This window comes from Mirounga angustirostris, unplaced genomic scaffold (genome assembly GCF_029215605.1).
Source record: "Mirounga angustirostris isolate CCGP_5_RB_7025 unplaced genomic scaffold, mMirAng1.0.hap1 SCAF_6, whole genome shotgun sequence".
Lineage (NCBI taxonomy): Eukaryota > Metazoa > Chordata > Mammalia > Carnivora > Phocidae > Mirounga > Mirounga angustirostris.
Window position 1 is genome coordinate 105,517,947 of NW_026991714.1, and position 23,432 is coordinate 105,541,378.

The 23,432-nt window shown below is 44.1% G+C and overlaps 1 protein-coding gene across 12 annotated transcripts in view; it reads right to left on the reverse strand.

The window, feature by feature from the left end:
• Positions 1-2,414: 2,414 nt before the first annotated feature.
• The window catches only part of KCNMA1 (potassium calcium-activated channel subfamily M alpha 1), a 734,101-nt gene continuing 713,083 nt past the window's right edge, over positions 2,415-23,432 (reverse strand). For 6 of the 12 annotated variants that reach the window (XM_064594871.1, XM_045878185.3, XM_045878178.3 and 3 more), the window contains 3 exons: positions 22,694-22,888; positions 20,512-20,630; positions 19,081-19,778 (listed from right to left, as the gene is read on the reverse strand). In XM_064594871.1, the coding sequence (XP_064450941.1) occupies positions 19,529-19,778; positions 20,512-20,630; positions 22,694-22,888 (564 nt within the window). In that variant the 3' untranslated portion in view covers positions 19,081-19,528. Of the gene's footprint in view, positions 2,787-9,179; positions 9,938-17,232; positions 17,262-19,080; positions 19,779-20,511; positions 20,631-22,693; positions 22,889-23,432 lie in introns of those variants that run through there. The other 6 variants (XM_054508237.2, XM_054508236.2, XR_010412485.1 and 3 more) reach the window with 5 other exon arrangements.

The window sequence follows — 23,432 nt, forward strand, 5'->3', positions numbered from 1 at the left end:
GTGCCACCAAGACAGTTTAAAGGTCAAGATTTACTGCTGGGTGGTCCCACCCTCCAGTGTAACACAGATGGATCCTGACTGTTCAGCCATGAAACTCTAAGCCAATCCCAGAACTATCAGTCCTTCTCTGGTTATCAGTCTGGGTGTGGCCACGGGCTCCCATCCTGGCCGGTGGGACCTGAGGGCCATGTACAAGGTCCATCCCTACAGCCTCCACTTGGCCGTGAGCACAGTGACGCCGGCACGACGAGGCAGCAGTATACCGAAGGGACAACACCCAGAGTCTCAGCAAAATGGCGAGCTCCCGCCTCAACCAACCCTGTGGCTAATTCTCCTCTGGAGTTTGCTTTTATCAGATGGTAACCACATACTGTCTTAGCCACTTTTAGCGCAGCATTCTGTTACTTGCAGTCAAAAGTATCTTGGTTAATCTAAGATCCCACGTTGAAGAGAGTGCGGAAAACCAGGGACTCGGTGATGGGTGGTAGAATACGATTTAAGACACGCCCTTTGGGGGATCATGTGGCAATATCAAATGCAATTAGAACGTTTTCAGAACACAAAAGGCATTAAATTAATTTCTCTATTATCTCTGATTTTTAGCTTACGTTTCCAGGCTCCCTGACTGTGAAAAGTTAGTAAGCATGAGATTCTGTTTCTTCTCTCAAAGGCCCAGTCCATTAACATTTAAAATAGTGCTTTTGCCGGTATTTACATTTTGATATTGTTCATGCTTTATTTCTTTTGCACACTGTCTGTTCTGTTCCCCCCAGTTTTTTTCCAAGGCAGAATCTATCTTATCTGACATTGCAAAGCAGTTAACATTGATTCTGGTGAATGGTCTACTTTGATTTTTGCTACAGGGAGATTTTAGCACAAATTCACATATATTGTTTTTGCAACAAATAGAAAAATATGTTCCACATTCATTGTGCTGTGTATGCCGAGCATGCTATTTTGTAACTCACTGTCTCATCTCTTTTATTTGCTTTCTCTGTCACTGTCGATCTTTTCCTAATACTTCATCTTTTATGCAGGCTCCTTCCTCGGAGCTGGATTTGGCAGTGGAGTTTGCCTAACTAATGGGGACCATATGCTCTGCAATTACACTCTCCCCAACAACATTCAGATTTGTTAGCAAATATTGGAGAAGGCAAGTCGAAAAGCTGAAGTGCAGAGCCTGGCAGGAATTGGCACATCCTGAGAGGTAAACCTGCTCTTGCTGACCCCGTGAATGAGGTCTGGTTTGGGCCGGTGTTGGCTTAGGTAGAACAGGGATTTGTTTTTGAAAGTATCAATCCATTGGTAGGTTGTTCTTCAATGATTGCATGCCTCTTATGTGTTCCCAACGGCATATCATGCTTACCCCTCTGGATCAGTTTTTAATACATGATTATTACCTATTTATCTCTTGATTCCATCCCTTCTCAGGCTGGAAACTGGGATCATGGTGTTACTCACTGTTGGATTCACAGCTCCCAGTAGAGGAATGTGAACATATTAGCTATTTAGTAAATATTTGGCTGATGAACAATGAAGTAATCCCTAGAATATATTAGGTGCCAATACATTATATACATTACGTGCATATAACTTGGATGGTTTTTCTCCCCACTCCAGCTCCCTCCCTTCCTCCAGGCTAGACCAGCCTTAATCTTGGGAGCCCAGCCTCCCTCAAAGAATTCAACTCACAGGATTCTGAAGATTTAAATCATGGCCCTGAAACCACAGTGCTCATTTTTAAGAGGCCTTTTCTGTCTTGAGACAAAGTTTCATTTATTGCCCTGTTGGGGGTGAGTGCGGGCAAGATGAGTCAAAACTTTAGTAGGTTGTCCTGGGTTTTGATCATTGAAATGCAGGGGGAAAGAACGTTGCTTCACTGTGCAGATGTCAAGAAAGGATAGTCAGCTTGGGAGCAGGTGACTGAGGAGAGAAGTGTTCTAGCTTTCCAAGGACCTGTCTGAAGGCTGCCTCTCTGTCTTTAGAGTCTTGCTTGCGGGAGACTGCTGCAGGAGCCTGTGGTCCCACCGGCCATGACGTGGCCCTAAAGGGTTCTCGGGTACCACGTCTAGTGACAGTGACTCTCCCTCTCAGCCACTGTCCATTGTAGCCTTGGGCTGCCACCCACTGACAGCCTCCTTGCACCAGTAAAGGTCTGTTTGCACTTGGAGCTGGAAGGGCAATAGAAAGGCAAGCCCAAGAGAAAGGCAAAGCCCAGTCCACGACTTTGCCTTCATCCAAGAGAGCTAAGCCATCTGGACAGGAACCTGGGGACTTTGCCACCACCCCCCCCCAAAAAAAATCCTCCAAAGACATGGAGGCTACAGAAACACAAAGCACACTCGTTGTTTTAGAACACAAATACATAAATTTTTAATTTGCGAAAAATACAAAATGAAACCATGTACAAGTTATGTACAAACCCTTTTTACAAGACAAGAGAGTTATCACTGGTTATTACAGACGACAGAGTTGGGTAGATCATTTCAGAGCACCGGCATTTATTCTCTCCTCCAGTTCCTCCTGTTCAGTCGCAGTAATTAATCATAATCATAATCGTAATCATAATGCCGACAAGCAAAGTTTGAAAGACAGATGAATAAGCCACGCTCTTTTTCCTTAATGAACATGTAGGCTGACCTCTGTGGAAGTGTACTTTTTTTTTCTTTGTCCCCTGAAGAAACATTGAGTGCAGGTTTCGGTGTTAAGTGGGGAAAGGTTTCTTTCTCAGCATCTGGGGGGTGGGATGTGGGCCAGAAGTTTTAGGCAGGATGCGACCGTGCCACCTGGGAATGGAACATTTTTAATTAGGATTTCCAGGCCGAGTTGGGTTTATGTCTGAAATGTTGCAGTTCTGGTCAAATGTGTCTCCAGCTGTACTTAGCGGAAGGAAGAGAAAGGGAGCAGGCTGCTCTGGGGGAACAAGGCTTTGCTTTAGTGTGGAAGGGGGGCTCTGTCAACCTTGTTGGCGGGAATCCCTTACCTGCTGGCTGCCTCTCACACTGACCCTGAATCCCGTGTGAGGAAAGCTCTGGTCTGCTCTGGCAGGCGCACATCCTTGCCATGTGTACATTCCCATCTAAGATTCTGAACAGCCAACCCAGCCATGCAACCTAAGGCAGGCAACCTGGAGAGCTTTGGAGTCACTTTTGTCCCTGTTCTGCTGAAGAGTAAGGTGGAGGAGAAGAAACACAGATGTCCTCAAGGGGTAAGCAGACCAAAGGAAACTTTTTTAAGCTTAAAATCTACCTGGAAATTCAGGTCAGTTTCCATCGTGCCAAAAAACCTCTCTCCTCCTGCTGCCTGCCCAAAAAAGCCACCAAAGCAAAGTGATTGTCACATTTGTTCTAAGAATGCTGAAACCAAGGCTTCCAGTGTGTGCCTTGTTCGGGAGGGGAAGAAGAATAATGGAGTGACATGAACAGGGAGGGGAAAGAAGAGGCCCACCTCAAGATCCCTCTCCTTTGAGTCCTCTCCAGGAAGAGTGTCAGTGACCTAGAAGATCTGCCTACCCTGCATTTCCCATGGAGTCCAAAGTAACACAAGGTGGTCAACTGACAGCCCAGCCTGAGCCAGGCCTCATGACGAGCTCTGGGGATAAAGACAAATAACAAAGTCCTTGCCCTTATCAAGTGAGTCCTTTCACTTCTGAGTCATCCCCTCCAGTACCCTTCATCTCCAACCCCATAGATGACCCACCCTTTCTTTCTTAGAGTTTCCCTCTCTTGCTTGCCATTTTCCTAGGTCTGGAGTACCCTGGATCTCCTATCCCAAGAGCATCTACTTATGTTGTTCCATTTAGCCCCTATAAATATGGCTGTAGCCCCCTAAGAGTCTCCTGCCAGATGGCCTTCTAGACCTATGCTTCCTCCTTTGGAAGATTCAGCCATGCTCCCCACTTTACAAGGACCTCCATGTCTGACTTCCAAATCCACAGGGCCTGCTGGAAGCCTCTCCCCAGCTCCGCTTGCCCACTCCTTTTGCCTGCAAGGTCTTCCCATAAGGAAAGCTCTCAGCTTCTACTCTGAATGAATCCAGTACAACATTGCTCAGCTGCCCACATTTGCTGGCTCCCCTTCCTGTCTTCTTTTCTTCTTTCCTATTCCTCCACATGGTTCTTCCCTTGGGCTCCAAAGTCAGTGTTTCTTTCACAAAGAACCTTTCCAGAACCAGTCATTGCCCCAACACCCTATCCACACACCAGGCCCTACAACTCCAACTAAACTTCTACAACTAGTATAACACTTATCTGAGGAAGGTAGGTGCTTCATATACTCTTTTTGACTTTGAATGTGCACCCTTGAGAACTCCATGCAGCTGAGAAAAATGTTTAGCTTTGCACATGCGCTCCTGATGACTTCCAGGAGGAACTGACATCTCAAAACTTTCAACCTAAAAAACGCTCAGGCATTGGTGTTCATCACTCTGTTTAAAACTTTTAGTGGCTTTCCATGGCTTTCTAAATCAAGTCTCGACCTCTTGGCTTGGCCCTTCAGACTATTTCCTAATGTCTCATCTTAGATTTCTTCAGCTCCCCTACAGGATCGTGTCACCAGAGACAAAATGGCTTATGTATTGAAATCACATTCTCACCAATGAGCCATGGCCCATTAAGTCGCCTCATCCTGGAAAACCTTCATTCTCTACATTTCTCCAGCCATCTATTTCCCACCAAAATACCTCCAAAACCCATCAAGCAATATATCACTCTGTGTTCTTCCCAACCCATATAATTCAATGCAACCTCTCCTTCCTTTCCACCCAAAGCACTAACTCTTGCCACCACATACCTGCACCTGGCTGATGGTGCTTGAAACTGCTGTTTATATCATTTTGTTTTTGTTCTTTCTTCCTAGCTCCCAGATGCATGTCCTGGTTTGGCCTGTCTTTAGATAGTTAAGTCTCAGGCCCTTTTTCAAAAAATGAGGCAAAAAAGGAAGGTCTGGTACAGATAGTCTAACTCAACATTCCTCCCCCAGTCTAACCACATGAGGCTGTGGTACAACGCAACCTCTAACTGGTGTTCAGCTTTCCCCTGTACGTATTCCAAGTGAGCTTGCCAGAGCAATGGCAAATTAGGCTCTGTAGTTCCTTGGGAAGTAAAATTAAGGATAAAAGTATACACTGAACTGTCTTATTTTATGGCAGTTTTTAAAATATGAACAACTGGTATTGCATGAACAAGCAACTAGGGCTGACTTCACTTTAAAAACCAATATGGCCATGCTCGTACAAACTGGCTGGAAATCATTTCTAATTACTACTCTCTCATTAATAAATCCAAAGGGCCATATCACCACTTCACATGATAATGGGATTTAAGTGCCAAATCATCTCTACTATCCGGATAGAAAAGTAAATGCGCTTTGGGAACCTGGGGTAAGTAGGGGAGGGGCAGAAAGGGAATTTACCAGATGAGTTATAAGTGAAATCTCAGTTCCCTCTGCTTTTTAAAGAGGATGAGTCAAGCTCTATAAATAGTAAAGTCCTTTGAAGGACCACAGTGATTTTGCCACCATTTCAAAAGCCACAAAGAGGAACAGAATAGAGAATAGACAAACTATAGGGACAGAAGACAAAATGGACAGATCATGCAGTAGAATTCCATGTCGAAGTTGAATGGATCTGCTTGGTCTCCTATGAGTAGGCTCATGATCAAATCAATTGATTTGATATTCTTTTATTCTCTCTCTTCCTACCTCTCTTCCTCTTTTTGCTCTTTCCTTCCTTTCTTTCTTTACTGAGGTTCCCATTGAAAATGAAGAATGACAGATCAAATTAGACTTACGAATGTAAGTAACAAAGAGAGAGTGTACTAATGGAAGAAAAGAAATCGAATAAACGGGACAGGAAATGAAGTGAGAAGTAAGATGGGTTGCTTCCTAAAGCCCAGATGCACCTGCGGAAATAAAAATGAGGAAAAATCACAGGAATCTAGGGGTCATGAGACTAACTACATATTGAAAAGTGGAGATATGGGTTAGTGATGAAGGGATTGACTGGAACTGAGCTTGGAGCCAAGAAAAGGGGCAGGCAAGGCTGAAATGGAGAAGAAAACACTAGGAACACACAGAAAAATCTGACCTGATATGACCCAGGAGAACCTGAATTTTGAAATTACATTTTGAACCTAAGGAGACTCCAAAGTATGAGGCAGAGGCATGAACCTAGCTTCCACGTGTCCAGAGCAGAAACTGCACACCACTCTCAGGAGTATCTGCTTGGGTGCTACAGCAAGAGGACTATCATTCCAGCACAGGACAAGATTGCTTCCAAGGGCTGTACCCATGCTCCCACTCCTAACCTAGCTCAGGTCCTCCCAGATCTGAAAGGCACCGTAGGGCCATTTAGGTGAATCACTTTTATTTACAAATGAGGTCCCTGGGACTCAAAGGGTTTACAAACATTCTCAAAGTGCATAGCTAGTTATTTGCAGATGTAGCTCTTGAACACTCTTAAGCCACAAGTAAGGAAGTTGCACTCTTTCGTCTTTCAACATGAAAATAATCCCCAGTTTTCTTATGCTTTCTCAGTTTCCCCCTTTTCCAACTCTAACCAAATAGTTTTAATCCCCTGTTGTTTTAAGTCTTTAATTACATTCTGTACAAAATACATCATAAGATGCCCCAACCTTTGAAAGGAGAGAGCTCTGGGTGTTCCCAAACATGCCTTAGTCACAATCACTTATATTTAAAGTCTTTTATATTGGCTCAAGGTGATATTTTGAAATATAAAATTGCTTAGATAAAAGTAAAACTTTTCTTAATAAGAAAGATGATGATGGTGATGATGTCTTTGTAAATAGGTGCTTTCAGCTTTTTAAATAGCCTCTTGATGAGTCTTGGATTCCCAAAGCACCCAAGAGTCTTTAGTTTGGGTAAGGACTTTTCTGGAACCCTAAACTGGGACAGGAGATCATAGTCTTAAAAGACAGGCAGTACCGATGATGACCATCATTGGTCTATGCTTAATTATTCAGAAAAATGGGAACGGGTCTGTCACAGTGGGGTCCGAAAGATGACCTCTTCCCGGCCAGAGCGATCAACACATAGAAACTAATCAGGAAGCTCTATAGCATTGGCTGGAGCTCTTCAGTGTCTTACAATCTTGTTTCTGTTCTCATGTCACTTGGACCCTACTAGGCACCAGTTTTTGCCAAAGGAGCCACCAACCATTTTGCATACTTCCTCAAAAAAAAAAAAAAGCTCATTTTTATTTTCTGTCTCAGAACAATTTATTATTGAATTGTTACTGAAGTCGTTATCAAAAGCAAAACAGCATGAGCTTGCTGCTCTACCGTAGAAGAAAATAGATTCCTGCCAATTAGTTTTGGGGCAGCCCTTTGCTATAGGAAGCCATTTTAGCCATTTTGGTCTAAAGGAAAAAAAAACGTTTTCTTTCAGCAATAATTGAATGGAAAGAAGGAAAAGAAGAAGAAAAAGAAAAAGAAAAAGAAAAGAAAAGAAAGAAAAAAAAGAAAAGAAAAGGAGTTTAGATTCAAATCTCTAGTCAATCAGGTCATGGAGTTGACCTTGTGTTTTCAGACTGACTTGGTATGGAGAGATGGGTTCGAGAGGCACAGGACACTGTGTTTCTCTACGGGAAGATCATTTAGGTGGCCACCATCACCTGCCAGAGGACACCAAACAGTTAGGACAAATTCAGAAATGGTTATCAGGAAGAAGCGTGAAGAAGAGCCCACCAGGGTTCATGAAGGAAAGAAGAGCGTGGATTAATATGAACGTACTAAGGTGACCCCGGTGCAAAATCATTATGTAGAAGAAGGCCTAGCTTTCAGGAAAGTTGTGAAATCCAAACTAGGGATTCACCCCCACAGACCCGTTTTGCTTCTGTTGGAAACCAGGAAATGTTCATAAGCCTGAATATAGACAGCTGACGTCATTTTAGTCTGCTGCGTAGACTAGTGATGGGTTATAAGTAGTTTTTAAACAATCCAATTTTGGACGTACATTATATTCACAACACTTTTATAGAACTACTTCTACAAAATGTGACAACAGGGTAACCACAGTCTGACAAATCACTTCAGGACGGCGCCTACAAGGCGGAAGCACAACTACATGGGCTCTGCAGCGAGTAGACAGGGATGGAAGCTCATTTTGCCTACACTGGTCATTGGAGTACTTAGTATGTTTTCATGGTGATTTCATTGCTTGGCTCTGATCTGATTTGCACTAATATCCTAAGTACCACAGGGTCATGGCCTAAAGAATTAATGGAAGAGATATCATGGGACTTTGGGGGGATATCTTGGTAAGTTTGGTTTCTTCAAGTGTCCACAGTTTACATTTTTAAGAAAAGAAAAATCACTATCACATCCATGCTTCTCCATAGACCCTGATGACTGTATAAAAGATTAATCATTTTGAAGTTGAAAGATTTGCTAAATCGTTTGGAACTTAACAGTTGCCGGGACGACTAGACACAGAGCATGCAAGCCACGGCAGAGCACTGAGACTTGGTAATTGTGTCTGATGGCTAGAAAAATCTTTGAGCACAGTTGGAAGTGGCTGAGACATTTGATTTCATTGCTGGTCATTTTCAAAGGTCTTTTCTAACAGTCTGTATTGAGTGCATTCATTGCTTTCCTTTTGTCGTTATTATGTTTTACGCTGTTGCAGCAAGTTTGTGTGTTTTGTCCCAGCAACTTAAGGAAAGCCTGAAAAAAACAAATAAAATCTGGGCAAAAGTAGTCTCCTTGGTCGTGGAAATTTTTCTGGCTTTTAGACAAAAACTCAGTGAAAAAACGAATGCGTTATCATATCCTATTGTGAAGTGAAACTATCCACTGGTGTTTACGAACTTTCAGGCTAAAAGCTCTGAGACTTGGGGCATGGGGAGGGTCCAACAGACCCTTCCAGAGTTGAAATTCCTGTACTTGCATGGGTGGTTTAGACATAGGAAATGGGAAGCATAACAGCATGAGGGAGTCCCCACCATTCGCACAACAAACAGAGCAATATCTCGTGTGCATCTGTCCTCAACTTCTACGTCCCAGGCATGCTCACAACCCTCCTGGCACCATTCGTTGGCTGGATAAACCTCATCTGGCAATTGTAGAAAAGCTGTAAGGAGGTCTTCCCTTCAAATATACGAACAAAGGGATGAGCAATACAGAATGAAAACTAAAACTACAAAAATATGACTTTCAACTGAGAAAATAAATAAGTTTCCATTTATTAAGAGCTGGTGTCAATGCAGCTAAGATACACACCCATCCAGGAAATTCACCTGCCCCCTTTTGTCTTCTTTTATGAACTTACTAAAATACATGTTTACATCATTGGATCATTTCTAAATTGTTTTAGTAATCCACTGCCCTTCATTACAATTAATTGTGGTGGTGACCATCATTCTCCTCAAAGGAAAAAAGAGAAAGAAGAGAAATACGTATTAAGGAGTCTGGCCACTTACTCATGTTGATTTTGCATTGTTTAGATATAGGGAAGATATTTGACAATGAAAAAAAAAAAAGAAAAAATATATTTTCTTTCTAATAAATAAAAATAATTTAAAATGCTAGAGGCTATACATGACTTTTTAGTATGTTCATTTATAAATGAAATCATTTTCTTTTCCAAAATACATGGAAGCAATATTCAAGGCAGACAAAGAGAAAGATCTGTCTACTTTATTTTTCTTGCAATTCTCACTTATCCTAACGTTTCCACCAGTGATTCAGCATGTAAGAGGAAGAAAAGTCACATCACCATTTATGAAGTTTGTCAGGCTTTAAAAAAATAGTTCTGGTCTCCTGGGAGTCAACATTCATCTTCAACTTCTCTGATTGGTGGAATCAAGCTGCTTGTGGATTTATATTGGTTGATCTGGTTAGCCATGTGGGTACTCATGGGCTTGATTTGAATGTTTCTGGGATAGGCATTATCCGGTTCATCTGTAAACCATTTCTTTTCTGCTAAAGGGCAAAACGGATAGAGAACAAGAAGGAGAAATGAGAAGTTTAATTAGTCCTAGGGTAAAGCCTTTGGAAAGTTCATTGAAAAAATGCAAAAATGTAATCAATAGAAGCTGACGGTGAGTAGTTGCTAAGAGAGTGCAGTGTAGGGAGAAGCCCAGAACGTGGGACACCTCTGCAGCCTGTGGCATGTGATGACCAATGCACCCTTGGGACTTGGAGGCACTGTGGGTGGACCTCTGAGAATAAGGAGGGGTTGGCAGAGGAACTCTAGCAATGTTCTCTGGGACTCCTTTAGTGGCCTGGAAAGCTTTGGTGGGAAGGAGATGCTGAATCAAATATTGGGCATGAACATTGTGCCTGAGGAAAGATTTGTACGTTCACTGATTTGAGTGGAACATGAGGGACATTGTCCTTGACACAGAGTCAGTGATCTAGCATCTCCTCCTCTCAACCTCTACTTGGCTTTGTTTGTAACAGACGTACTTAAAGTTAGACTCAATATGCCACTCTTCTTTTTTTCTTTTTTCTTTTTTTGCCGCCAGTTTTGAGGGTCTTAAAGTAAGCCCACAGATTTTGCTGGGCAATGAGACTAAAAATCAGAATAGCAACCAAAGTTTGAAGATGATTTTGAGATGGCTTTTATTTCAAGAAAGAAAACTCTGTGTTGGTATAAAGTTATGAAAAGAATTCCTAGTGGCAATATCTTAACCGACTATAATAACCCGAGCTGTTGACAAGGGAGCTCGACGAAGTCTTGGCATTTCATTTCCACCCTAAATACAGAGATGGCTGAGAGAATGCTGAGTCAGAGCGTTCGGGGGGGGGGGGGGGGGGGAAGGGGGGGGAAGGGGGGGGAGGGGGGGAATGGGAGAAAATGGCCTAGCATCCTCTCAGCATTTCAGTGCTATTTTACAGGACTCGGGCCTCGCCCCTGCCTTTTTCTAGGATTGAAACTTTCTGGATAACCAGCCATGTGTACAGACATGAAGAGATTGGGAAAATAGGACATTCTAATTTGGGAATCATATTAGTGCCTTAGGAAAAGAAAAGAAAAAGGGGGAAAGCTTTCAGGCACACCCACGGCTCTAGAGACAATGGGCTCATTTCTGCCTATCAGAACAAGTCACAACTGCCTTGTCAGTGGTCCTGGACTGATACGTTAACCAAAATTGCTCACCTGGCTTGATGGAAGAGTATATGTAGGTGCACGTGCGTGTTTTTACGTCTGTACGTCTGTCTGTCTGATAGGCTAATGATCTATAAATTCAGCATCTGCCATCAGCTCATAACCGCTCTGCTTGTTTCTCCTGGATGTGTCCTCTCTCTTGCTGTGTCAAGTCTGAGCCCTCAGTGTAAACACTGTCCCTGGAGCTGGGGTGTGCCTCGGTGAGAGCTTGCTCACTACCCTTTGTTCGGCAGCTCGGTTTACCCCCAGGAAACTACCGTCTCTCGGATCGTTCTCCACTCCTCTTTCTCCTGCTCTGGCTCTCTCACCTATTATAATTAAGTTCACTTTGATTTGAACAGATTGGACGATAGGAATTCATAATGCTACATCCTCACAGTGAAGCTAACTGATTAAGTGCTTTAAATTATTCCCCCTGACAGAATGATAAAGTTACAATCTGTTCTGAGATGATCTACAGCTTGCCAGACTCCTACAGCTTCTTTCTACATTCATTTATCTTTTTGTCAAGCAGAGTTTTTTTTTTTTTCCTAAGCTTCAATTCCATAGATCTTTTAAAGTCATCAGCACATCTGAATTATTAATGAGGCTTTAGAGGCAAGATTCCTGATGGACTGGTTAAAAAAGGTTGTATAGAAATCCAGGACTATGTACACATCAAAATAATTTCAGCTCCATTTAAAAAACCATTTAGTTCAAGTGTGACATAGATGAACCATTATGCATTTGTGGAAACCAATTTTTTGTGATCTACGATTAAACTAACCTTTCAGAGAGGAGTAGAGTGTGATGGTTATCATGTTTTAAAAGCATTGCCAGGCCGCTGAAACAATTTCAAACTACGACTTTTTCCAATGGTTTGTGTGTAAAGATGATTTTCAGAAGAGCGGAACCGGGCGTCTGTGCTGTTTGCCTGAGCTGCCCTTGGTTTTGGCTGTGCCGCTGTGGGGACTGATTGTGCAAAGGGATTTAGTGCTAGGTTGGACATGCCAGGTTGGAAAGGAAACTGAACTCTGCTGATGGAAACGAGTAGGTCTTTTGGGCAAAAGACCTAAGACAGCTGCAATTTGCTGAAATTTTTACAACTGCTGCAGAGAATAATTGTTCAGAATTTAGTCTTTACAGTTCAATTCAAAGTTGGCATTTTGACCTTTCTCGGCAGAGAGAATATCAATTTCCTTCTGCTGTCGGTAAAAAAGAGCATTATTTCCCCATTTAAGCTTCCTTCTCTCTTTCTACCTACACTTCTTGAAGAAAAGCTATGCAGAGTAGCCTCTGTGTTTTGGCCGTTCAGCTTCCACACAAGAAGGAGTTGTGTTCAAGCACATCCTGGAGATGAGTTGAGGTTCTCATTATGCCTGAGAAACAGGCTTTTTAATTTGGGTGCCTTATAAGATATAAATATATAAGTTGTTGGAGACTTGGTTGGATAGAATGTTGAGAAAATGGAAATATACTAGTGCTCTGAGTATTCTAGTAAAATATCCAGGGGCAAAGGTATTTTACGAAGAGATTCTCCCCAAGGGCATCAGAGGAACACACACTTTAATGATCGTCAGTCATTAGCTTCAACAGAGAGTGCTTGAAGTATGACAATGACACTTTGGTTTATTGAATCTCTCCTTCCAAAGAAGAAACTGTGCCAATGGGAGGCTACAACATTGGCCATGAGAAAGAATACTCAGGGAAGGGATTCAAATGAGTGCTGAAGTGGTCCAGGATAAACCCAAATCCCTGAGTTTACCTCCTCTCCCTGCTTCATCCCACAGACCAGAAAAATTTCCGGGAGCTTCGTTTTTGTCCCTAAGATGAGAAGGGCAATGGATCTGGCTGTGAGGGAGGACCTCCTAGCTGCCAGAGTAAAACAGCCCCATTTGTTAACAAGCCTCTCCAGGCTGCTAAGCATGACGTCATCCCTGCAAGGGTGGTGTGTGACCTGCCGGGATCAGGAACAGGAAGCGTGACAGTCTCTGGCAAGTGGGCTAGTAGCACGGGACAAAACCCGGACATTGACGGCAGAAAGATGCTTCTAAAAGAGCCGGCGCACTGCCGATGGGAGAAGGCACCTATGGAGACCAGGCGGGTCATGGGCTCTGCACCACGGACTGGCAGGGAGGCATGGGCTAGGGAGATGGCGTGGGGCAGGAGGGCAAGGTCAAAGGGATCTGGGGTCTCACAAGGGAGTTGCAGGGCTCCAAGCAAGTCATTGTGTAATTGAGCTCAGGTACAGTTTCTCTTCTGTAAAATGGGGTCGTGATCAGATCTTCCTAACACTGTTGTCTGGATGAAAGGTGAGCACTCACCACAGGTCCAGATGCATGGTAAGTAAACGTGAGCACTGGCATCTGTTAGTAATGGCAGCCTCCAGGACGGCAGAGGGGCAGAGTTCATAGTCCAGTTTTAAATGCCACTCTGCCACTTTCTGGCTGGATGACTTTGAACAAATCTGTCCTACAGATTCCTTCGAACAGAGATGCGAACTGCCTGTACATCTGAGCTTGTGTGAGGATTGAGTGAGTTACTATATGTAAAGGGCTTAGAAGAGTCTGGCACTAAGTAAGCACTAAGGTATTAGCTTGTTCTATGAGGTTAGCATTAATGTGAGTATTCTCAGTACTAAAGGGCTACAGTGAGGATGGGTGGTCCTTTTCAGTGTGGCCACAGATTAACTGGGGGTGGAGATCTAAGAGTCATAAATTTGGGTGCTGGCCTGCAAAATGGGGATTTTGGCAGTAGAGACGACAGAGGAAGATTTGCTCAGGTTATCTTCATTTGGAAGGAGAGGAGAGGAAGGAGTGACCCAGTGCTCTTTCTGAGGAGTCCAGGGTTGCTACCCTGTCGTGGGACCTGTATCCTTAAAATAATGGCTTTGTACTCAATAGGTGCCCTACCCCACCCACAAGCCATCTGAGTCTCCCATTACTACTTCCATTACTGAGATAGAAGAGTCCAGGATAAGAGCTAGGACTTCCTCAAGCCATGAGGAGCCTGGCAGGGTGGGCTGTGGGAGATAAGAACCCCAGACCTGGGCTGACCTCACCGCCTAGGTACCTGCAAGCAGAGAAACAGGCTGCACTGTGAAAACTGAGCCTCTTTGCTGGCTCTGTGAGTTGTCAGTGCTGTGGGATTTAGCCTTTTCACATAACTGTTCCCCAGAGAAGAATGCATTAAAGGAGAGACGATAATACAGCAAAGGTATCTGGAATAATTGGCCCTCTTCCTGCTGTACCACAAACTGAGGTCTAGAGAGAAAGGGCTTGAAAGGAAAAGGTTCCATGTGGCTAGAGACAACAGCTAAGAACAGTAAGCCCTAACCAGGAGCTGAAGCCTTCAAAGGTAACGCTGCATGGTTTCACAGCTCACCGTTCCAGCAGGCAGGCTGGCACGTGCCTTCTGCCCAGCAGACCCCAAGGCCCCCAGGGGACCCCACCCATGCATACTGCCCTCTTCCCTCTCTGTGAGCAAAGTGTGGCTATTTCATAGAGATGAAAACCATCCGTACCAGAACTAAAGCAGCCTCCATTCATGAAAACTGACACTTCTTTGCAATTGTCCGCCATGACTCTATTTGCCTCTTTTAACTGAAAGTCTAAGCTGCCATTTACTGGGCAGAGCAAACTGCCCGCTCCAGCCCTTTTCTGGGGTCCTTTTCTGGGGTCTTTGTGCAAGGACAGACTCTTCACTCTTCCCTTTTGGGTTGCAGGGGATAATCCCCCTCACCTCCCTATGCAATAGATGCAAGAGATGTGCGATCTCCTGGTGGGAGACAGGCAACCAAGTTTAGTGACAGGTGCCCACAGCTTGTTCTTCATCTGGTTATGACAAAGCAGGGATGGGCTGAAGAAGCTGACTGGGACACGGATTTTTACCCTGTCTTGACTTCCACGGGCCCCGAAGTCTCTATACGCTCCTCTTTATCCTTCAGGAGCCTGTTGCTATAGGAACCTGGCAGGTTGATTTAATTGTCTCTGTTGGGATGCAGACACCTTTAGGCTTTTCCCATGCTGAAGAAGAGCCAAAGGTTTTACTGGTCATCTGAGATCTTGACAATGCTGGCGGGGGCACGGTTGGTGCCTCTGTCTCACTGTACATATAAGACTATTATTCCCCCTCCCAGCTGTAAGCTCGAGAAAGTGCCAACAGCACCACAGCATCGGGAAGCACCCAGAGGCTTTCTTGTATTTTTTTTAAAGATAAGCCAAGGGAGTAAAGATAATTGATAACATGATGAAAGGTCTGAAAATATTTAAGATCGATTTATTTCAGAATATTTACTGAGCACTTATATTAAGGTTCTGGGTCACAACCTGTAATATTCATACTGAATTTGAAACTTCTCCCAGTTGTGGCAGAATTTTATGTCTAAGGGTCCAGCTTTCTCTTTATCCATTTGAACTGGCTTCAGGAAGGACCCTGGGTAGCAGCTCTTAGGGATGGTGATGATTTTACCATCATCTCAAGTGAGTGTTGAGGCTGAGAAGGCTTCACCACACCCCCTGGTCTACCCACTTATTTAAGGTTCAGCCCTTTCTCAGCCTAAAGCAAATTGGACTGAATGGCTTACAAATTCTTCTCTCCTAGAATGGTACAGATAATTGAGTTTGTAGCTGTTGCTCTTTTTAAATGTATATACTTTGTCTTCAAATAATTCTTTCACTTTCTACCCTTTACCTCTTTTCCTTTCTTTCTTTCTTCTTTCTTTCTTTCTTTCTTTCTTTCTTTCTTTCTTTCTTTCTTTCTTTCTTTCTTTCTTTCTTCTTTCTTTCTTTCTCTTTCTTTCTTTCTTTCTTTCTCTTTCTTTTTCTCCTTTTCTTTCTTTCTTCCTCCCTTTCTATTTCATCCCTATTCTTTTCTTTTCTTTTTTTATGGGGAGCAGGAAGGGGAGAGACACAATCTGAGAACCTTGTGTGCTTCCCTCCTAAGAGAAGCTGAAAGGGGAATGAGGAAGTTTGGAGTCACATGGAAAACAATGGAGGAGACTCTTGGTTCTATTGAGGAAAGTATAACATAGTAGTTTCAGCTAATAGAACAGAGGTCATAATGATACCTTTTCATCACTGAATGTATCATTAGCCAAATGCTACAGTCAACTCTCAGTTGTGCACCCAAGGTCCTGGGAAAATTCCAAAGTTTCCGCTCATGTCACAGTCTGTACCCACTCCATTCTTGTCACAACATCATCTCATCAGAGCTGCTAACAGATTGTATATAAAACGCCTTTTGGAATTCTTTCTCTAGCTGCCCAATCTCTTGTTGGGCTGTACCAAGTGCCTGAAAGGCAGGTGGCAGGAGAGACGTGGATAACACAGGGCCTGAGTCGTGAGGCCCCAGATAACGGCGTGCTCTGTGAGTTGATACACATAACTGAGCAGTTTTCCTTTGGGGTCCTACTGATCAAACATCAAGGAGACCAATGCTTTTGTCACTAATATGCCTCCTGGTCTAAGTTAAAAGGCGGATAAAATATGAACCGAGAAGCAGGTTTGCCAAATGGAATAGCTGCCAATGTTTTCCAGCAAAGTTTATCGCCTGGCATCGTACTTTGATTTAGTAGGTCTTGCCAAGATAAACACAGAGATGTGGACAGACCGATGGGGGGGGTGGGGGGAGACTGGGTTGGGGTGGTGCTGATGAGGGGGAAGTGGAGAAAGCTGGGTTTCTTGATGGGAAAATGCTTTTGGACTTGGAGCAAGGTACCAAGGTGGGCAGGGAGGCCACGTGCAGATTGAAAGGCAAGCCAGATGGAGAGAAGTTCCCCCCAAATTACCCAACCCCCAAACCAAGAACACCAAAACAAACTCTAGGGGATCCAGCATAGCAGCAGCATAGCGTCATCGCGCTGAGCAATTTAGAAAGTGGAGGAAGGAGGAGAAGTAGGGAAGGAAGAGGAGGGGAAAGGGGAGAAAGGAAAAAAGAAAAAAAGCAAAACAAACTAAATAAAACCACAAACAGAACAATATAAATAAAAATAAACAAACCAATAACAGAATAAAATTTGTAACTCCTTTTTTTTTTTTTTAATTTCACAAAAGTTTTCACAAGGACAACGTTATAGAAGAGAACCCCCAGCAGTGGCTAGGTCATGCAGAACCATTAATTGTCATACCTTGGCCCATTCTATTCATCCTTGTTGCACTTTAGAGAGAGAAGTAAGCTATGTGAGTTTTACAATGCTTTTAAACTGTCATATTTCCTGTTGAGCACTTTAACTGGCACATTCTTATCGTTATAAATGTTCTATGGGCACAACTTTATAACCTCCTTTGCAAAGAATGCATGAAAAGCTCTTCATGATCCCAAACTGGGGTATATGTGTGTGTATATATATACACACACATATATATGCGTATATATGTGTGTGTATATATACAGATATATATATATAGTTCTATATAAAAAGATAGTTATACATAATATAGAAATTGATATATATAGGGACAAAAATAATTTGAAAAAAATTTTTCCACTCATAGGGCTTTTTAATATACATGTATACAATTTTGCCCCACCCCATTCCTGGTCTGAATACTGCACTGCCCTGTCTTTGGTATGGGGGCAGAGGTTCAGACTCAGCCTCACCATTTTGTCAGTAAAAGTGCTTGTCAATTCACACAGCAAGCAAATCTCCAAAACTACCATGCTTGGGGGGAGAGGGGGTCCGAAATCTAAACTCAAAGCATTCACCATAAAAACACCTTTATAGAGATGGTATAGCTGTGGCATTTTTCTCCTCCCCTCCACCCCTATTCTGCTTGATGGAATTTTTTTAAAGTAGGCATTTCAAATCGGTATACACCAGCCCCGGGCTAGTCCACACGAACAAGAATTTGGTTCCCGTGGAGGTTGCCGATTTGTAAGGACTACTGCCCTGCCTAAAGCCTGATTTGCATGCATAAAACATCTGACGACCGTATATTGAAAAAAAGGGATTTTTCTACCTTTCCTCTCATGCTTCTAACTGTTAAAAAAAGGAAGGAAAGAAGGAAAACAAAAGAAAAAAAATAATTATACCAAAATGTGTTTGGCTCACTGTTGCACGCTTCTCCCCCACCTCCTGACGACAAGGAGCAGCTAGCTGTTGTTGTCGTTCGTCTGCCTAAGTGAATTGGCCATGTTCAAGGAACTGGGGAGGAGGAACCTTCCCACCAGCTCTCTGCTTCGGGACAGCCGGCACCACGCCGCTGTGCCAACAGTCCGAGGTGGTAGCTAGCTTTTGTCTTCGTTGAGTCAACTGTGGCTCGATCCCCCCTACCTTTTGATTTATTTAGCAGGTCGGCTCCTAGAAAAACATGATCTGCTGCTGGGTTTACCTTCCTCACGCTCTACCACGGCCCCAGCCCTTGCTCCTCCCTGGCATTGGGGCCCTAGCTAATCAAACAAAGGGGAGTAAAAAGGTCCCCTGAGAATGCATGGAAAAATACTCGCTCTTTCCTGAGCATTATTTATTCTGTACATAAGGTAAGTAATTCACCTTTTAAAAGATGTAAACGTCCCAGGAAGGCAGTTTTTAATGACTTACATCTGATATTTATGATACATATGGCTTTTCATCCAAAATGTCAAAAGTGAAAGAAAAAAAAATAGCTAGTCATATGGCATAAGGAGACAGAATAACAATTTAATATGCAATCAAACCTCTGTTCACTTAAACGACTAGAATTTGATACATCCACGAATGGGATACTGTTCTTTCCTCCATAGTAAGGGTAGAAATGTTCACACGAACTCCCAGAGGAAGCGAGCTCTGGGACAAAAAGGCCCTGGTGAGTAAAAAAATCTCAGATGTTCTCTTATAAAAGCAGGTGCTTAATAATCATCTACACAAATGGGGAAAGCCTTTTAAATGCTTCGTGAGACTTTAGCCCAGAGAGTGGAAACAATCGATATGTTTTTGTTGCTTTTTGGTTGCTCGTTTCAAATAAATGTGTATGTATATATTATTGCGTGTGTATTAAAAAAAAAAAAGAAAGGAAGGAAGGAAGGAAAACAACAACAAAATCAAAACCCGAAGCACCCTGATAATCCTGATAAATCAGAACAAACTTTTCTTCTACCTTAACTAAACTTGCCTTGCATAGCTGACATGGATCACAATGGCTCTCCCCTACTCTGCGAACTCCTTCCTGCAGTGAGCTATTTATGTCTGGAGCATGCCTTTGGGTTATTTTTCCCCTAGAATCATAAATAACTTTTGGTCCTTCTGCTTATTTGCTGTTGTGCTCAAGGGTTTTATGGTGGTGAAATAAAAATGACAACCACATGCACACTATCATACATATGCAAATATGTGTAAAAAAAGGGGGGGACTACAGGGGAAAAGGGGGGAAGTTACTGTTGGAAACACCCACTGGGAAAATGAGTGGCAGATACAGTTTCACACACGGTGGCAGTGGGTACACATATCAGAGGCGCTCTTCCTGCACGTACTTCTGTTTGTCTCGGGACTCCCGGGACTTCGGTCGGTTCTGTCGGTTTGCTGTGGATGGGATGGAGTGCACGGAGGAGCTCTTCTTGCTGGAGGACTGGGACGAGTGGGAGGAATGGGAGAGGCTGGCCCGGGACTGGCCGGCGTTGTGGTCAAACTGCATCAAGCAGAAGATCAGGTCTGTCGGCACGAGCTCAAACTCGTACGGGGGGTTGGTGATGACATACCTGCATGGGAAAGCAAAGGGGTCATGGAATGAGGATAACTGGCTGCATAGTTCACCCCCCCTCTGAACCAAGAGGATCCTCAGGTCTTGAAGAGCATCTGGAGGATGGGCTTCTAGCTGGTCCAAGGCCTTCAACATTCTCTTCCAAGCTGAACTAAATCTTCCTCTCTTTAGCTCAGGGCAGGAGGCCCGCCACAAGCCCTGGCAGAGATGCTGAATTAATGCCTATGATGGGAGAACCAAACTGTGCTTCCTACGGTCTACGTGCCCCTTTCAATTCAATATCAAGTTCAGTTCTGATCCTGAGTAGCCCAAATGCATTCAGGAGGTTCATGGAGTGCACTGCATCTTTCATTCTAGAATGTTCTGACCATCCCAGACACACATCGCAGGATAAAAAAAAAAAAAAAAAATCACCATTTCCTCTATAGTAGTATACCTCAAAGTGGGTCCTCAAGCCAGACATACCAGTATCACCTGGGAACTTAAAATGCAAATTCCTAAGCAACTCCACTCCAGATCTATGGAGTCAGATGCGCTGGGGGTGGTCAGATGCGCTGGGGGTGGTCAGATGCGCTCCCATAACCTCCAAACTCAGTGTTGGATATAATGTGGGCAGAGTCATTTGCATACTGAGAGCATGTACATAGACCTTTGCCTTCACAGTGGGGGACAAGAGAGGGTATTTCTGTCTCTGCCTTTGGGTTGGGAGAGCAGAGTGGAAATATACTCACCTCTTCGTGCATTGGCTGGGGGTGCTGAGGTGAGCATCTCTCAGCCGGTAAATTCCAAAACAAAGCATATTATACGTTTTCAGAGCTTTGCAGAACAGATCACCATAACAACCACCATCCTGGGAGACAAGAAAAAAACAGAGAGAAACATTTTTATTTGTCTGAAAGTAGAGGTCCAGGGGGAACAGAGCCTTTTCACGAAAGCTTGTTTTGGTGTCTCCTGAGTTGGAGGGTCCGTCCCAAGGGACTGAGGCTAAAGACGTCATTGTGATTAACAGCTTACATCCAATACTGGTCATTTTGAGAGATCAGCTAATGATGGGGTTCTCCTCTAGTTCTCTCCAGTTTTCCATCTGTAGCAATGAGAGCCCTAAAGAGAGTGTGCCTCTCCCTCATTTGAAGTGAAGGTGTAAAGCTTGAAGGTCTCAGATGCATGCTTGGCTGAGAAGAAACCAGCTCTTCGAAATGGTGATTATGTTTAGCCCCAGCTCAGCTGTAATCACTGTGATCTGACCGTGTTGTCAAAACTGCTCGAGTGATAATTAAAATCACTACCAGGAGAAAAGACCCCACCAGGTACTATGGTGACAGACTCTTTCAGGGAAAGGACTGTGTGAAAAGCACAATTTACAGACCTCCGAGATGGCACTGGTGGAAGAGAATGTGTTTCCCCAGAAGGCGGAGAGCTGTGGGCTGAATAAGTGGGATTCACAGTCCTAATCAGTTCACGGTCACCTTCCAAGGTCTGGGGCCTGATGTGGAATGTGAAAGCAAACCCACTCACTTGGAAATGCTGGCTTCATGCAGCCAAGTGGCTTCAGGTGGGCGTTAGAACAGGAAGGGCCCTGAAGGATGACTTCTCTGGGAATAAAGTGGCTGCCTTTGTCCTTCCTGCCATTGGAATTTCCACATGGGCACCGTATGACAGAACATAAACGGGGCCAAATCTTACCATTATTTAAAATCTTTATCCCTTCAGGGCGCCTGGGTGGCTCAGTTGCTTAAGCGACTGCCTTCGGCTCAGGTCATGATCCTGGAGTTCCTGGATCGAGTCCCGCATCGGGCTCCCTGCTCGGCAGGGAGTCTGCTTCTCCCTCTGACCCTCCCCCCTCTCATGCTCTCTGTCTCTCATTCTCTCTCTCTCAAATAAATAAATAAAATCTTTAACAAAAAATAAATAAATAAATAAATAAAATAAAATAAAATCTTTATCCCTTCAAAGTCAATGATAGAGCCCAGTCTAACAAAGGTCCTTGCCCATTACCACACCAAAATATGGTACAAGTTGGCATCAGGGTTTCAGAAGAAACAGAGAAAGTGACCCTCTCCCTGGGAGATACTGTTGTTCGTGCAATAAATGTATCTGTCCCCAAGACTTGTGGCTCCACCCCCTGAGCAAATCCCTGGAGGTGGAGTCGGGCTGCGAATAAGGGTCAAGACTGCAGACTTTGGCCAGAGTACGTGAACCCAGCTGGTGCATGGGGCCCAAGGGGAAGCACTGGTCATCCCCTCTGTGGCAGGGAGGGCATGGGGGAGAGTGACCCTGGTCCAGAATTAGAGCCATTAAAGGATCCACATGAGATGCTATTTGTCTGGCCGGTGGCTCTAGATGCATGTTGGTGTTTCAAAAATTTCCAAGGCCTGAGTCATACCCAGATACAAACACTCCGAATCCTGGGAACTGGACATGGCCATCAGTGGTTTTTAAAAGCTCCTCATGGGCTATGAATGTGCCTTTGGGGTGAAGTAGCCCTGCAGTATGCCAACACCCTGTGGAAAGGGGGATCCCAGCCTTGGCTGCATGCTGGAACCACCTGATGCCTCCCAGCTCACGACAGAAGATACCTAGGGGAGTGAGTAAGCGCACAAGCTCACAGGGCACAGGGTTCCTGGTGCAAATTCCTGATCGGGCCAATCCTCAGTCTCTCTCTCTGAGCCTCAATTTCCTTAGAATGTCTGATAATAGAACCAATGTCAAAGGATTGCCATGGGAATAAAAATGAATGACTGTATGTAAAGCACAGTGCCTGCTACCCAGTAACCATAAACATCCCCTCGTAGTTATTTACCATAGAAGACAGAAAAGGCAGGTACCCAGCTCCTCACTGTCCGGCACCCAGTTCACCCAGCCCAAGTTATTCCCGATCAGTGGGCTCAGAGGACCTCTACGCCATGAACTCACCCCCAAGTCCGCAAAGGGCCCATCTAGCAGTGCTAACTGGGCCACGCGGCAGCGGTCCCTATTGGCCAGCGTCTGGGGGGTGCTGTAGCCCCCTCGAAGTGCATTCTCCTCAGCAATCAGAGCCTCGAGCTCTGGTGTGGCTCCTCCGGTCACCAGGGTCCGGATCAGGGTAAGGATATTGTCGTTGAAGTATGTCTGGGGAGAGAGTTGGGGGAAAAAAGTCCTTTAAGCAAACACCCTAATGCCACAACAACAGACATCCAAATTACAACTTTTCCTGGGATCGCCTGTTTAAAGTTCTGGCCTGTCTCTTCAAATAATTTTATGTGGGAAGTGAAAAGACAGCAGCCTCCAATTATTCCATTCTTTTCTCTCCTACTTGGTTCTGCCAGGAGAGCCTGACTTTTAAAAAACCAATTCAGGGAACTTTCATTAAAGGGCTGAAATCTAAATGGTTGGTGTTTACCATAATTGGTGTTAGTAGGGAAACAAATACTGCTTCCTCTCTTCCTGTCCGGCGTGTCTACTGAGGGACTTTGGACTTGTGACACAAAATGTAGCCTGCCCAGGCTGCTAACCCACGTACGACTACTTCTGAGGTCCTGTCACCTTATGCCAGGAAGTCGCCTTCCCCAACAGTGGCAAAATTTCTCTCTGCATTGGAAAGAGATGCCAAGAAAGTCATTGAGGCCACACGCTCTACAGTTTACTACGTGCTTTGATAGTAATCTAACCCAGA